This window comes from Ochotona curzoniae, unplaced genomic scaffold (genome assembly GCF_017591425.1).
Source record: "Ochotona curzoniae isolate NIBS_2020 unplaced genomic scaffold, NIBS_Ocur_1.0 scaffold_274, whole genome shotgun sequence".
NCBI classification, from domain to species: Eukaryota; Metazoa; Chordata; class Mammalia; order Lagomorpha; family Ochotonidae; genus Ochotona; species Ochotona curzoniae.
The window spans coordinates 2,839,956-2,855,193 of record NW_024467101.1 but is presented as its reverse complement, the minus strand read 5'-3'; the positions used below and the strand labels follow the sequence as shown (position 1 = coordinate 2,855,193).

The window sequence follows — 15,238 nt, the reverse complement described above, 5'->3', positions numbered from 1 at the left end:
CACCCATACTTCTCACCAGTATTCAGGTGTTATTATCACACGTTCCATGGTAAGATTGTACTCCATCGTCAAGTGAATGTGAAGGTATCTAATGGGTTGTGGGGAGAAGTGATGTTTGCCATACTCAGGTAGAAGTCTTGAAATGCAGACCCAGCACAATGGCCTAGCGGCTAAAGTCATAGTCCTTGATTTGCATGCATTGGGATCCCATATGGGCACTGGTTCTAATCCTGCCAGGCCCACTTCCCGTCCAGCTCCCTGCTTGTGACCTGAGAAAGCAGGTCTCCCTCCTCTCTGTATACATGACTTTCAAACAAAATAAAATCTTACAAAAAAAGTCTTGACAAGCTAGCAGTGCTCTCTTGCTTCTCCCTACAGTGGCAACAGTCCAGTTGATGGGACGTCGGTCACAATCGGAGAATCAAAACTTTGTGCAAAAAGACCTCCCTCAATTTGTGACAGGTGTCCAACACGGGCACGGACTACTAAGACAGGAGGTTGCCTATTTGCTGACTCAGCCCATCAACACAATACCACCGGCTGAAAATGCTGTGTACGCGAAGTACCTTCTTCTGCCTCTTTCTCATCAGTTGGCCGATTCTGTTCCCATTGTCTCATTTCCTATCTGCCTTGCTGGTCGAGCCTGGAATCCACAAGCACGTTTTGTGCCTTGTATCCTTCCTAACCACCAGTGTTTGGCACAAACGGCCTGTCAGGAAACATACACCCTCAATGAGTTAACATCAAGCGCTCATCACTCTAGACCTTGATGGCCTACGTTGTATCTACTCACAGTTGTGGCAGGTGGCGCCGGTGTAACCTGTGTCGCTGCAGTTGCAATGGAAGGTGGACCAGGACTGGGAGCAGCTTCCTCCATGTTCACAGTAGTTTGGCAAACACCTAGAGGGAAATAATTAAAATCAAACAGAATAAACCCTTGTCTGTTGGAACACCTGCATCATTTTTTAAAGCACAGTGCCGTTCTTAAATTAAGAATCTTAGTATGCAAACTCAAAACAGTATGACTCACTGAAAAATATGCCCTACACAACTATGATAAATACTCTGAAGTATTCATAGGATTTATCCAGCATCCACCTCGACATTGCTCCATCTTATATAGAATATTCCAGCTATGAATACTATATGTACAAATTAGCATTTTCGCCAGTGAAATGTCTAATAGTGAATTGATGCGTAACATTAGGAAAAGTGTATGATATAAAAAAGACAAGTATTAAGAGACAACTAAATGTCAATCAAAAATATTGCAGGTTCAGCCTGCGTTATGTGAAAATTTAATAGAAAAGCGTGGGTAAGGGCCTGCCTTGGCATCTAACAGGTAAAGTCACTGCCTGAGACAACCTGTATGGGCACTGGTTTGTGTCCCTGCACTCATCCGGGAGACTCAGCGAAGCTCCCAGTTCCTGGTGTTGGCGAGATCCAGCTCTGGAAGCCATCGAAGGAGCAGGTCAGTCTCCCTTACTCTCTCTCTCTGCCTCACTTTCTTTCTTTGAAAATCTTCCTTTGAAAAAAATGCAAAATATATTTTTAAGAAAATTAAGTACGACCGGGAAAAAAAATGAACACTTTAAAAATTTAAAGTGTTTAAATGTCAGATATGGTGTGATGCGAATATGTTAGGTATTCCACAGATTAATAGAAATAAAGGCAAAATCAATGTATTCTATATAAGACATCTTATTTTCTTTTCAGGAGGAAATGCCAGGATATTTTAAAAAGCTACAAAAAAAAATGTGTATTCTGGGGAAAAATTCTGCATGGCTTTCAAAACATACTACAATACATTTATGTTTAGCTTAATCTCTCAATGAACCTTTTCAAATACATCCATCTGAATTCATACTCCAGCACAGTCAGATCAAGTTTGGAACCTTTGGCTAATGACCTGCGCCTCTAACGTCTTTGTCCCAAATCTCACTGCTGCCACAGTGAGAGAACCTGCTAAGTGTTCACAGAATTAAGAGTACAAGCCACGATAAATATTGTCATTCTTTAAAATGGCCTTAGTGCAAAGGAAGCATTCTGTTACCTACAGAGGCAAATGATGTAAGGCAGGTGGTTAGGTAAGTGGTGTTGTACCCAAATGGGTAAAGACCGCACACTGTACTCATTTATATTTACCAAATGGGCAAATATAGTGAACGTAGTAACTATAGTACACCCAATGAGTTCAGTGTGTAGAAACCAGAATTCCCAGGCCAGCAGAATTCATTCATTTGTCCTAAATAGGTTCTAAATCCTCCAGCAAAGATTATTTCAAAAACCAGAAGCTATTCTTCCTGCATATTAATAGAAATTTTCCACTCAACATAGCAAACATATAATGGTGCTAACAGTGGTGCTGTTTGGCAATAGCTTTTTGACAACACTCTGATATCTAAACTTAAAAAATACATATATACATGGAAAATGGAATAAAATGAACTTAGTTTGTTGCGAATATTTATGAAATTTATTCCTAATTTTTTTCATAATATTTAATTTTCACTTATTGTGCCACCATCGTATTGCTTAAAGGATGAAAATCAAAAGAGCAGGGAAGGAACTAGCACATGTTCTATGGAACACATTCATAACAGTCGACCAAAATCAAAGGACAATGTTGAATCTTTCCTACAAACCCTACTCTTGTAGCTTTGTACCCATTCTCCTGGCCTTGGTGGAGAAGGAGGGAGACTGGAGTGTCACTCAAGTAGTGTGTGTGTGTGAGAGAGGGAGAGATGGAACACCAGTTTCCTTATTAACCAAACTCAAGTATGGAGCTCGATTTGGGGCATGTCTTGAAGGAATAACTGAGGAAGGAGCACTGTGCTGAAATTCTATCTGTCCCCAACCCTTGTAAGTTATGCATCCCTGATTCTTCCTGATTATGAAATTCATGTATCCTTTAGTTTAGCTTTTGACCAGAGAATCTGTCTCCAATACATGAGGCAGGGAGGTCAGGGATGGGTATGAAGCCTAAGGGAGATGTAACATGAATTCTGATGAGCCAGCCTGCAGTTTGTTCCTGCTCCTACCTGACTGAGGCCACACCCATGCACCTGCTAATGGGTGATGTCACCTCTGTTGCCTTCATAAAGACAACCTAAACTCTTCACGGGAAAATTCTCATTTCACTCAGGTTAGTTCATGTTGGTGCTCATGTCATGTTCTCACAAAGAAATTCAAACACATCCGTTTCTTATAATTTGGATTTTGCAACTCAAGGCTTCCAAATTTTGTTGGACCAAAAGGAAGAGACAGATTGGAGCTGTAAGAAATATCTATGAACTGTAACTGCATCGTTAGTAAAAATCACATGGGCCATTACAGTGTTAATTAACTCCATCTACTAATGAAAATGTAGGCAGGAAATCTATTTGTCCATTATCACTCAACGGGCCGATGATGTATTGGCTGGGAGGGGAAAGACTGGGAAAGAGAATATCTAATGTTCCTAGAGTGAGGGGAAATAATGAATGAATACTTGGAGAGCTGCCTTGCAGCTGGGTTCATTTTGGTTCACTGCACATTATGATTAGATTTCATCTGTAATGTAGGCATTTGAAATAAAAGATTCATAAGGCCAATCTACTTACTTAAAAACATTTCACAAGTTGCAACTTCAATATCTTTGATTAAGTTCATTTTAACCAGTGTTTTGTTTTCTATACTTGTCATGAACCTAGCACTTAAACATAGGAGCCCAGAAAGAGCTCATCAGATGCAGAGCTCATCACAGTCTCAGCTAGAAGGTCTTTGAATCCAGCTGCCAAGAGATGTCCACTTCACATATAGTATCACACATGTTCACTACGGTATCACACATGTAGATGAAAACGGATAGAAGTGGCTTCCTTGCATGCACAGTGTTAAACAATGAATACTTTTAGCATGGACATAAGCCGCTTTCAGCATCACTCCAAGAGTCCAGCTAGGCTTTCATTGCCTTGGAAGCTGTTTTACATGATGGAAATGATTTTAAAAAGGAAGGCACAGAAGCATTAGAAATAGAAGGGACAAGACAGTCAACCGTAGGAATGAATGTTATTATTGCTAATTGTTAGTTGTCAAAGGAGAGTGGTTTCCCCAATCATTTGGGGGGAAGATTAGGGGCAGATGCACCTGGGAATTGAAGCTACAATTCACTTTGAGGCATCCTGACAAGCAAACTTTCAACAGAGCGATCTCTCTCATGCACCTGTCTCCCTGCCAACGAATGTCAGTTTCATGAGCGTGTTGGAAATGGCGAGGCCAAAACAGCCTTTTGTACAGCACAAGGGAAGACATATTCAAAGTTTTAAAGCAGGCAGATATTCAATAAATGGTTGTTGATTGAGTGGCTTCACGGATGGCTGACTAGCTGTTTGCAGCAAGCAACAGCCAGCAGAGCAGCACGCATTTTGCTCTGCCTCTGCAGTTAACCACTGTCTAGCTGGATTGCATTCCGGTTCCTTCTACCTGTTGACCACTGAGCTGCATAGTAAAGGCCACATGAGGAGAAACAAGAGCTTCCCTTTTGTTGCTTTTTTTCTAAGTAGTGAGGAAATGCTGAAGCAAGCAAGGATAGACTTCCATGCAGAACAGCAAGGATTGACGTGTGGATGGGGAGAGGAACTGGCTCCCCTAATCAGAGAAGAGGATGGACAGTGTGTAGTGACTGTGGTGGGGTGTCAGTCAACAGTGGCCTTTCTCTTGATTACTGACGGCTGCTGTTCTGCATTGCGGGGCACTGATAACTGTGTCACATAAATACAACGATGATTGTCCCCAGATGGAGTTGGAAGCATAACACATTTGCATGATGCCATGTAGGACTCTTTTTTGGGGAATAACTGGGATTCCTGATAAAACAAATCTGCATATACTTTTGGTTGATTTTAATGAGATCAAAAGAAATCTTTCAGGAAGAAAGTTTCAATTTTATTCTAAAAACCTCTTCATTACTCATGTTTGAAATCCTTGAAATAGAGCAAGCAAGAAAAAAAGCCAGTGCACTTGCTGAGTTCTTGCACTGCCTGTTTCAGATGACAGAGGTTGTTCTATCTGTTCTATGCCAAGCCGTGTAAACATGCTTGCTTCTTTTCTCTTAATACTGACATAAGGAAAGTTACAGGTTGCACTTCCGGAAGCAAGACCTCATAGGTGGTTACTGCAAATGAGACAGAAGCATTTAATCCACTCCCATCGTATGTGTGATTACAAAGTGAAACCTAACAGCTGCTTCATCTCAGGAGCACAAAATAATGCAGGATACCTCAGTAACTGTTCAGCAGGTGGCAAAGACTTTCAAGCATCCACCTTTGGCCTGTAGGTGTGAGTTCCCTGCTTCTTGCATTCTGTCAGTCCCTTTGGATGGCTAGGGGACTTGCACGGAGCATCAAGGGGTCAGCGTGCTTGGCTAGTCACCGGCAAGATGCACACCCAAATCTTCATCATTTAATATGCTTCCTTTAACCACTCCACTTTGCGTTTTGTGCAGGAAAGATTCACATTTAGTTTTCTAAATTAAATTATAGTTGGAGAAAATTAAATTATGTGTTGAAGAAGCAATAGAAAAAAAAAAAGTCCCAAAGTTATTGTCAGTCAGAGACTGATTAGTAATGCAATTTTTTTTTCTAGGAAGAAATTAGGCTTCCTGAGCTTAAAAAAAAAAGTGCGTGCATGTATGCAGTAGATTTCTCAGGAATATGGTCCATTATCACCTGGGGAGGATTTCCCAGGACCAGAAGGAGTCTCTATCAAGTCTAACCATCATTACTTGGGGTTTTACTTTGTTGAATATTTATTTCCTTCTGTATTACAATAAGCAGTATGAAATTTTCTTCTTCCTATAAAAGGATCCTGTCAAGAGCAAATCTTTGACTTCCCTCTTAAAAACTGGAATAAATTCTTTCATTTTGTAATGCTTTTTTCTCTTTTCATAACTTTGAGAGGTTTTGATCTATTTGATGAGGGACCTTATAAACTCCAGCTTCCATTATGCTCAGCTGCAAATACAATGTCTTGTCAAACTTTATCCTAAATATTTGTCACACAACTATAGTGTTAGTGATTTTGTGTCTATTCTGAAACTTATCAGTGACATTGAACATATTTTCGCTTGATTATTGCCTATTCTGGGTGGTCTTCTGAGTTCGTACTTGTTGAACTTATTACCTAGTAGACACACTCAATCTTTCACTACCTTGTCTAATAAAAACGTATGGTCATAAAAAGCCAAACCAGTTAATTTTCAACAATTGTGAGAAATCGGAGAGTTAGACTTTAGACTGATTTTTTTCTTTTTATTCTATAATAAGAATTTAAATATTCACTTTTTGCATGTTGCAGTTTTGGATAAGATTTATTTATTAATTTGAAAGGCAAAATCACAGAGACAGAAGAGAGAAGCAATGGAGAGAATCAGATATTTCCATCCACTGGTTCACTCCCCAAAGGGTCTGCACAACCACGGTTAGATCAAGCCAAAACCAGGATCCAGTAGCCCCATCCGGGTCCTCCACATGGGTGTCAAGGTTCTTTGTAAGTGGGGCATCATTTGCTGGTTCCCCAAATACATTCGCAGGGAGCTGGGTCAGAAGCCAAGCGGCTGCGTCCAGAACTGTTGTTCTGATCTAGAACGCCAGCATTGCAAGTAGGGGCTGAATATACTAAGCCACAACACCAGCCACTGGACATTCTTTTATTTATTTATTTATTTTGGTAAATATTTGAGATAATTGTGTTTGTTAATTCAGTTGTGTGACGTACTTAAAAAACACAGCCTTCGATCAATATTGTTTAAGATATTTGAAGGTATATATTCAACAACTACACAAATAAAGTGCCCTACACATTTCAAAGACATAGACCTGGTAGTTAAAACCTGGTTGACTTTGAAGTTCAATGAGATTTTGTAAGCTGTTTTGCTTACCTTCTTATGAAATGGTTCTTTTTTGTTTCAATTTGCAGTTTCATTGTGTCAAATCTAATTGTTTTCCCTGTAAATCTTATCTTTTCGCACTTTCTAGCTACTTGTATCTCTCCCAATAAGTTCTTGTGATCCATTAATCAACCATCCATAAGAGATGAATTGCTTATAAACACTTGAGATCATACATGTCCATTTCAACACTGTCTTACTACAGCTCATGGGTCATGAAGGCCTAGTTTTTAATTGTAATTGCTTCAGCACCACAAGGGTCACACACTAGCATCTATTCTACAAGAAGGTTTTTAATTCCAATTTTCGCCACTCTTGTGATGCACTTTGATGTTTGTAGCACGTCTGTTAACTTCATGTTGGTGAAAATGCATAATTTTCACCCTGTTGTTGACTGTGCTTATTGGCTTTGCGTTGTAGGGGATATATAATAGAATTGTAACTGGGATTGATATGTTCAGATATGGAGACAAGGTGCAATATGTCTCTATGCACACAGACCATAGATGGACTCCCAGTGAAAGAACTGAATACACCCTAACAGTAAGATGACGGACTCCCTGACAATGTCCATGCCTACATTGTTGGAAAGACTTCAGTAACAACATGACGGACTTGTGACTGTTCATGAAGGACATCCATTGTAAAACAAGAGGGGAAATCAGTGGGGGTGGGGGTGGGGAAGGACCTTGGGGAGGAGCACAGGCAACTCCAGAGCCTGTGGACCTATAGCATGCATACAACAAAAGAAAATATTTTTAAATGTTAAAAATAAAAAGAGCACCCAATGGGCTCCTGGTTCAGACCTAGAATCCTCTCTTCAACTCAGCCTCAGGATGAGAGTAGCTGGAGAAGGATAAAGGCCTGAGTCATGGGGCTAGGACTATGTGCCTGGGACTGGGGCAGAACAGCTCATATGCTCTGCCTACAAGGTGCCAGGCCTCCCTGGAGGGTAGTGCCTAGACATGATTGTGTCGGTGCCCACAGGGGCATGCAGTCGACTCGCCTTGTCATACATAAAGCTCCTGATGCTGAATGGACTCTGGCTTGTTAGCCAGAGCAGCGTGGGTGGGCACGCCTCATCATGACTCTCCACAAATACAATTGAGTGGGGCAGTCCTTTGTCCCTTAGGATCGAAGCCCACATGCTAATATGCTCTTTATCACCATGATCCATTACAGCTCTCTTTCCACCTCTATGTCTTGTAACTGTCACTTACAAAAATTAAAGGAAAGGGTCTTTGTTTATTAAAGTTAGTATCCTGTGTGTCATAAGCCTATCATTTTATTGCGGTTGTTTAGACAAATACGCTAACCACCTCCAGGGAGTGAAAGCAAACAAACAAAAACAAACAACAATAACAACAAACTCAACTTGAAGAATTTTCAGTTGTTGCCAACAGACCAACACTACAGCATACTCCAAGTACATGTATTTAAAAAAAAAAAATAGATGGACAGGGTCCAGGCTCGTTGGCAGGTTCAAGCACACAGTGGAGCACCAGTTTGAGTGTCGAGCCATTTGTCTAGTTGTTAATGTACCTGAGAAAGCAGGGGACTCGAACCCAGGCACTTGGGCTCCTGCAGTTCCGTGGAAAAGGAAGATGAAGTTCTAGGTTCTTGGCTTTGAGAATGGATTAGAGAATTCAGACTCGGTCCGCTCTGTCTCTCGATTCCCTCTTCTTCTCTCTCTCTCTGATTCTCCCTTTTAAATGCATAAATCCTTTTTATAAAGTATGGAGATGTTTTTTTTTTCCTCTTAGCAGTTACATCATGTCTTGTCCATTTCCCAGATGAGATTGAAATGAACAGTGTACCTGTTGGCTGGCCTCTGGCATTCTCAAATGTGCGGGAGAATGGTGCTCCCTAAATGACTGCTGGTTACCTCCCGCTTTCAAAAATTCTTATCCGTTCTTTACAGAAGTGAAAGGTCACTTTCCATTTTCATGCTGCTTTCCTTAGAGAGTAAAGGACAAAGCATTTCAGTAGTTCTCAAAATGTGAGCCAATATAAGCTGTTTAATGAAGCTCATATATTAAAAAATCAGCCAGATTGCATTGCTTTGTCTGTGTTAATTAGCAGACAACTGCATCGATCTTACTTTAGTCAGATAGCTTTTCTAAAAACTTTTGGAACCTGCTCCTGTGATTCAGGCAGTACAGAATTGAGTGATGAAAAGAAATATATATATATAGATATATATATATATATATATATACATACATATATATATATACCAGAAGGCTGTTTCCTAAATTTTCCCAAGTTTGAGCCAATTGTGGATCCTTATAGCTAGGGGATCCCCAGCTAAGGGATCAGCAAGAATGGCCAAATGAGCTTTCAATGCATCTCAAGGATCCCCAAAATCTTGCTGAGGCCCAAAAGAGTGGCTAGGCTTATGTATCTCCCCCAATCCCAGATGGCTATTGGATGGAACAGAAGGACATACCTCACTCAACTGCACTGCGAACCCCTAGCTCATGAGACTGAACCTCTATAACGTGAACTCAGCCTCTCGCTTAGCCCAGGAAGTTCTTCTCTGTCCTTGATCAGAAAGAACCTTCTAAGGTTCTAATCCCCAGATTCAGGAAGTCATTTGCTTCTCTAGTGGATACCACCCTGTTGGCCTGCATTGTCCAGAGGTGTTAATTTAGGCGAATTCCAGGTATGGGCCAGATCAAGTGAACCCTCCTTGGTCTTCAGAATAAGTAAATAAATAAAAATCCCTAAATAGCCCAGTATCACCATCACTGACTATCGAAGGCATGATCATGAATCTTTCTGACCAATCACGAACCTAGACACAGCCCCACCTTCATCCTGTATGAACTTTTACTCCTAATTCTTTGGAGAGCCTGGGAACTAAGCCCAGTTCTTTGCCGTGACCTCCTTCCTTTCTCCACCATCACCGGTGGATCATCTGTGTGTCGGACAAGCAGAGCTAGGACTGGACTTGCATAGCAACACCTCTGTCTAGGGTAGGTGATTGGGCTGTAACTCTGGGCTCTTCAAAGACCAGCTCTTCAAAGCACAAGTTATTCCGAATCAAGAGAGTGTGATCAGCTCCATGCATTTCAATGTTAATTTTAGCAATCTAAGGCCATCGCACTGCACTCATAGCAGTTAAGCTCCCTGCGGAGCAAAGAAAGAAAAAAGTCCACAAAGGAAGATGACTCCCTCTCAGCTGGAGTGCCCAGCATTTTGACAAAAGGGACAAAACTGAGCACAGCTCATTAAGCAGGTATTTCAGGATGTTATATGAGCTCTGACAGAATGGGAATATACCACAGGGTTTACAGATGGGCTCTGGATTTTGAGAGAGAGAGAAATGTGTCTTGCTTGCTCTCGCTCACAGTTAGGTACTGGGTTTTGTGTTTTCTGCACTGATCAGATTGTGTCTAACAGCATAGAGGGATTGCCTGGCTTGGGAAGTTAGGGGTAATGCGCTAACACACAGCAGAGCTAAATTTCAGGACACTGATTAAATTCCACTAGGGATGGGGACCATCCTGAAACGTTGGTTACAGGGAAAGTCCTGGCACAGAGAGTCTGAAGTGACCCTGTGTGTGTGTAAGAAGTCCCCAGATGGTGACCAAGCTGCTCACTGCCAGACCACATGGGATAACAAAGACAGGTCTAAATTCCAGCCTGGGACCCCTCTGCAGGAAGGCTGTGTGGAGCTGTTGCAATTGCAGAGGTCTATTCCTTTTCTTGATTTTTATCTATTTTTGTAAGTATTTCTACTTGTTGTGGCTATATGAAATGAAAACGTTATAGTGTTCAGAACTGTCATATATCAGATTATAATACGATGTACCAGCCATCTATTAGTCTTGGCTTGCAGGTTAACTCTGAAGATCTTTATGCAAACTCTCTCCTGCCTTCCCTGCGCATCCATGGGAACTGCTGGCCATGTGTGGTTATCAGTGGAGGTAACGTGCATGGCATCAGGCATAGCTCTTCTGGTCTGCACAACCCACACAGGTAGAGCTGATAAAATAAGGGCACCTCTGCCTCACAACCTCGGCTTACTTACAGACAGCCAAGTTTCCGCGTGCTATTCTGATGCATGATATTGCCACAAGAATGATGAAAGGGACATTAAAATAAGACCCAACACAAGAAACATCAATGATTTCAACAGCAACTACACACAGATCTAGCTTTTCTAAGGAATGCACAAAGTTCAAACTTGAAATTTTAAGGAAAAAAAAAAGCAGCTATACCTACTTTGGATTCCTGCATATAAGTCTTATTAAAAATATTTACCATTGCAAGATGAGATGTTCTCAGCTTTTATCAGAGAGTAGCTGTGTGTGCGTGAGTCAAGATTTCCTCAACATCCAACAACCCAAACAAAGCAGCCAAATAAAATAGATACTGAGACTTCCCTGCTTCCATACCAAGCTATTTGTTGCTTTCATGGACCATATTTTTAAAAAGCCTAATCTTCAAATACTGCCTCTAGTTACGGATGGACCTAAGATTTTATTTGGCAAAATAAAACGTTTTGGTGCCTTGAAAACATTGGAAATAGCTGCTATAATACAAACTAGGAAGGAGATAGATCACTACTGGATCCTTCAATGTCCCACTGGGTTCATTCCAGGGTTAAGTTTACTGGTAAATACCTAGGCTGGCCTTGCTCTGATGGTCACTCACTGTGTGACCTTCAGATCCCAGGATAGCATGAGGATGTACCAGGGAGCCTGATGACTCTGCTAATTAGTTGGGGCCTGCTACAGCATTCTTTCATTCTCATCACGGGATAGGATGACAACTGAGCTGGTGGTGTGTGAGAGCTAGAGAGAGAGAGACGGGACCGAGGCCTCCTGTCCGAGCACGCAGGCTCTGCTGCGATGGCAGAGCCGTGATGAAATGCAACGTCCGCTTGCACTCAAGTTGAGGTGGGGACAGAGTGCATCCAAATGGCCCAGTCTTCAGAACCAAGAGCCAGCCTCAAGTCCAGCTTTGCTGCTTTCTAGTTATGCAGCCTTTGAAGTTATGCATGCCTTTCCAAGCTTCAGTTTTGTTATTTGTAAAAACAAGGAAAAAACAACTCTGGGGCATGGTGGACTTTCGGGGAGTTCCTGGACAATATGAAAGAAGGTGGACTCTCGTTATTACTGTCATCTGCATTCGCATCTAATTTGCAACAATGGCTTTTTTTCCTCTCGACTCCCCTCTTCCTGCCCTCCTTTGATGTATCTGCTATTTCTCACTTCACCGGTGCGATGCTTAGTAATTTCAGCCTGTTATTCAGATCGTCTTTGCAGATCTTGCATTTCCATTCTCCGCTGCCATCCAGGGGAGCTGCTCAGAATGGCCACAGTATCTTGGCTCCATTAAGTGTCCTGTCCCACCTGAACAGCCACTGTCCTATTGCAATCAAGATCTGCACTTGGGAGAGAAAGCTAAGCCGTGCTGAATAATGAGTGCCACCCGGTGACCAACTGCTCACGCCCAAGGTTGGTACTAATGGTGGTGGCCACAGCTGGTCAACGTTCACTTGGCTGCCAAGTTGGAGCTTGAATGCTATGATCTTGGCACACAGATCCTACAGAGGACACAAAACAGGGGAGAGCACTGAACACTTCCTCCCCACGGTGACTCTCTTTCCTTGCAAAGTGTTGAGATTCTTCGGTATTATTCAGCAGTGTGAACAATGTGGTCTAATGAGCTATATTAATGAGCATTTGAGTTGAAGATATTTAAAACCTGATTTAGCCCACTTGAGGGAAGAAAAACAAACTGTGAACTCAGAAAATGTGAACAAGAACCATTCTACTCAGCAGGATCCAAGAAGCAGCTGGGCCTCCAACATGCTGATCCTAGGAATGGAGATGTAAACCAGAGGCTGCTTCCTCCGGTCTGGGTTTTCCTCCCATCACTTGGCTTCCCAGCTTTTACCCTGGGCAAGCGTGTATTGTGGCCAGGTGCTAAAACACAGAGTCTAAGGCTTCCACTGAACCTTGCTTTCTATTCCGAAGTTGATGAAACCCTGGGAAGAGCTCAGCGCATCCTGCCTCGGTGGTACAGTGTGCCCTTGCCAAGGTGAGGAGCTATGTAACAAGAGAGAACTCTAGGAACCATGTGGTGAGGGGGGAAGGGGTGTCCCCAAACAATTAAACATAGGAAATCCTAGACAGACACAGATATGGAAGGTTTCACAAATACCTCCCACACTTGCCATTTTTAATACACAGATCCACAACACCCTGCCTGTTTTGTAGTTCACCTTGGCAACAAAACCCCCCTTGTCATTTTAGACTCAAGTTCTATTACAAAAGAAGAAAAATGCACCCTCAAAATTAATAAGCCACACCACATGCTGCTGTCCTTAACTGCACCTCAAATACGTTTGCACTTATTTGGAACTGAACGTCATGTCAACGGGCAGCTCTCAGATGCCTGGGTCACTTTCCGTTTCATTTTCACTCTTATCCTGTAGCACTAAGGAGGTGAAAGTTGAAACGAATGCATGCTTCTCTTTCTGGGGCACTTCTTCTCATCCATCATGCTCGCTCTCCTCCACTGCATCTGCTCTCGTCCACTTCACTTGTGCCCCACATTGAGCCCAAGCTCATCCTTGGAAAACGTGGACTCATGCCAGCAGTACCGCTGGCAACAAGGCTGGTACACACTTACAGGCTGTGATCGCTAGGGGCTTTTTGCAAGACGGAAACATGGATAGGTCTGCACCTCCCCTTTCCTTGTTTCATTTATCTCCAAATATCTCTATATGCAAAATAATACGATCATGACCATCCCACGTTAAGCCCCATGAGCAACTCTGGAGTAGGCTGTTGCAATCATGGGTTAATGAACCAATCAATAAAACAACCTTTGAAAACAAACGCTATTATTTCCAGGATAATGGGTGTTATTGGGTAAGAGGCTCAATGAAACTCCCAGAGGTAAACAAACAAACAAAACAAAAAAAAATCCAGAAGCAGGGGCTGGCATTTGTATGGCAGAGGTTGAGACAATGCTTGCTGATAAAGGCATCCATCTCACACTGGGGCACTATCGCCAGTCGTGGTTGCCCTGTTTCAGATCCAGCTCCCTTCTAATTTGCCAGGGAAGGTGATGCAGGCTAGAGCAAGCCTTGGGCCCTTGCTGTCAAAGCCGGAGATGGGGATGGAGCTCCCCATCCCTGACTTCAGCCTGGTCCAGGCTTGGCTGTTGCAGCCGTTTGAGGAATTGATGATAAGGTGGAAAATGAGCTCTGTCTGCCACTCGGCCTTTCAGATAGATAGATAGATAGATAGATAGATAGATAGATAGATAGGTAGGTAGATAGGTAGATCTAAATGAAACAATCCTGGTAGTTAAACACAAAGTGCAAACCCAGAATGTACAAACCGAAAGTGTGAATCACCCATGCAGGAAGAAACACAACGTGACCTAACAGCGTAATATTTGGTACAGAATAAGGGACAAAGAAGGCTGATACTTGTTCCCAACCCTAGAGGTCTCCTCCGTGCTGCTCCTGGAGGACTCCTGTCCCCACTTCTGATGCCTCACTGAGTTAGTGTTCTGCTGTCAACCAGGATGAAGCGCAGACATTGCCTTATTAACTTCAGGACAGCATCCTCAACTTCTGCTTCTTACGTAGATGAGTAGTTTGGGGGAAAGATGGTGTCAGGGTCCCGTCTCTATACGAGAATGTCACCTGTTTCTGCTGAAGTCCCTTCTTTAGCATGTGAACATGAACTTGTCTCAGTTATCTGAGCCAAGAAACCATTTTTCAAAGAATTCTGTTACCATTGAGCAGAACTTGGAATTTGTCCCTGCACACTCCGTGCAACAAATTCTATTTGACTATTAGGAAGGCTGGGGTGCAGCTGGGTAGCTGGCACTGCCTATAAGGATACCTTCACCTCAGGTGACAAACCCCCATCCGATCTGCACACATCCTGGACCAGGTTCATGGAGACTGTGACTCACAAAAACACTGAGTGGCATTAGACTCTCAAATCACAAATTTACATGGAAAATTACAATTTTCAAACAGCTTAGTATCTAATGAGAATGATGACTAAATTTATTTTCTTTAGGTGAACTTCAAGGAAACATAAGAAGTCTTTCCGTGACATTTGAAACAAGAACTCATGTAATTTCTGAGCTTAATGTTACTATTCCTTGGTAGATGGATGCTCTAATCCACTGGACACAATCCCACACGTTCACCCATGCTTATTGTCCCAACGGAGTATGTCTTGCTCCAGACTACTTATATTTTTAGAAGAGTTCTAAAAGTTTTTAGAAGAGTTCTATCGGTAAATCCAACATGCACTATGACATTTA

At 42.3% G+C, this 15,238-nt stretch overlaps 1 protein-coding gene across 1 annotated transcript in view; it reads right to left on the bottom strand.

Moving 5' to 3' along the window:
- The window catches only part of LOC121171848 (contactin-associated protein-like 5), a 462,350-nt gene that overhangs the window by 202,809 nt on the left and 244,303 nt on the right, over window positions 1-15,238 (bottom strand). The window contains exon 11 of the mRNA XM_041003565.1: window positions 794-900. Coding sequence (XP_040859499.1) covers window positions 794-900 — 107 coding nt within the window. The remainder of the gene's footprint in view (window positions 1-793; window positions 901-15,238) is intronic.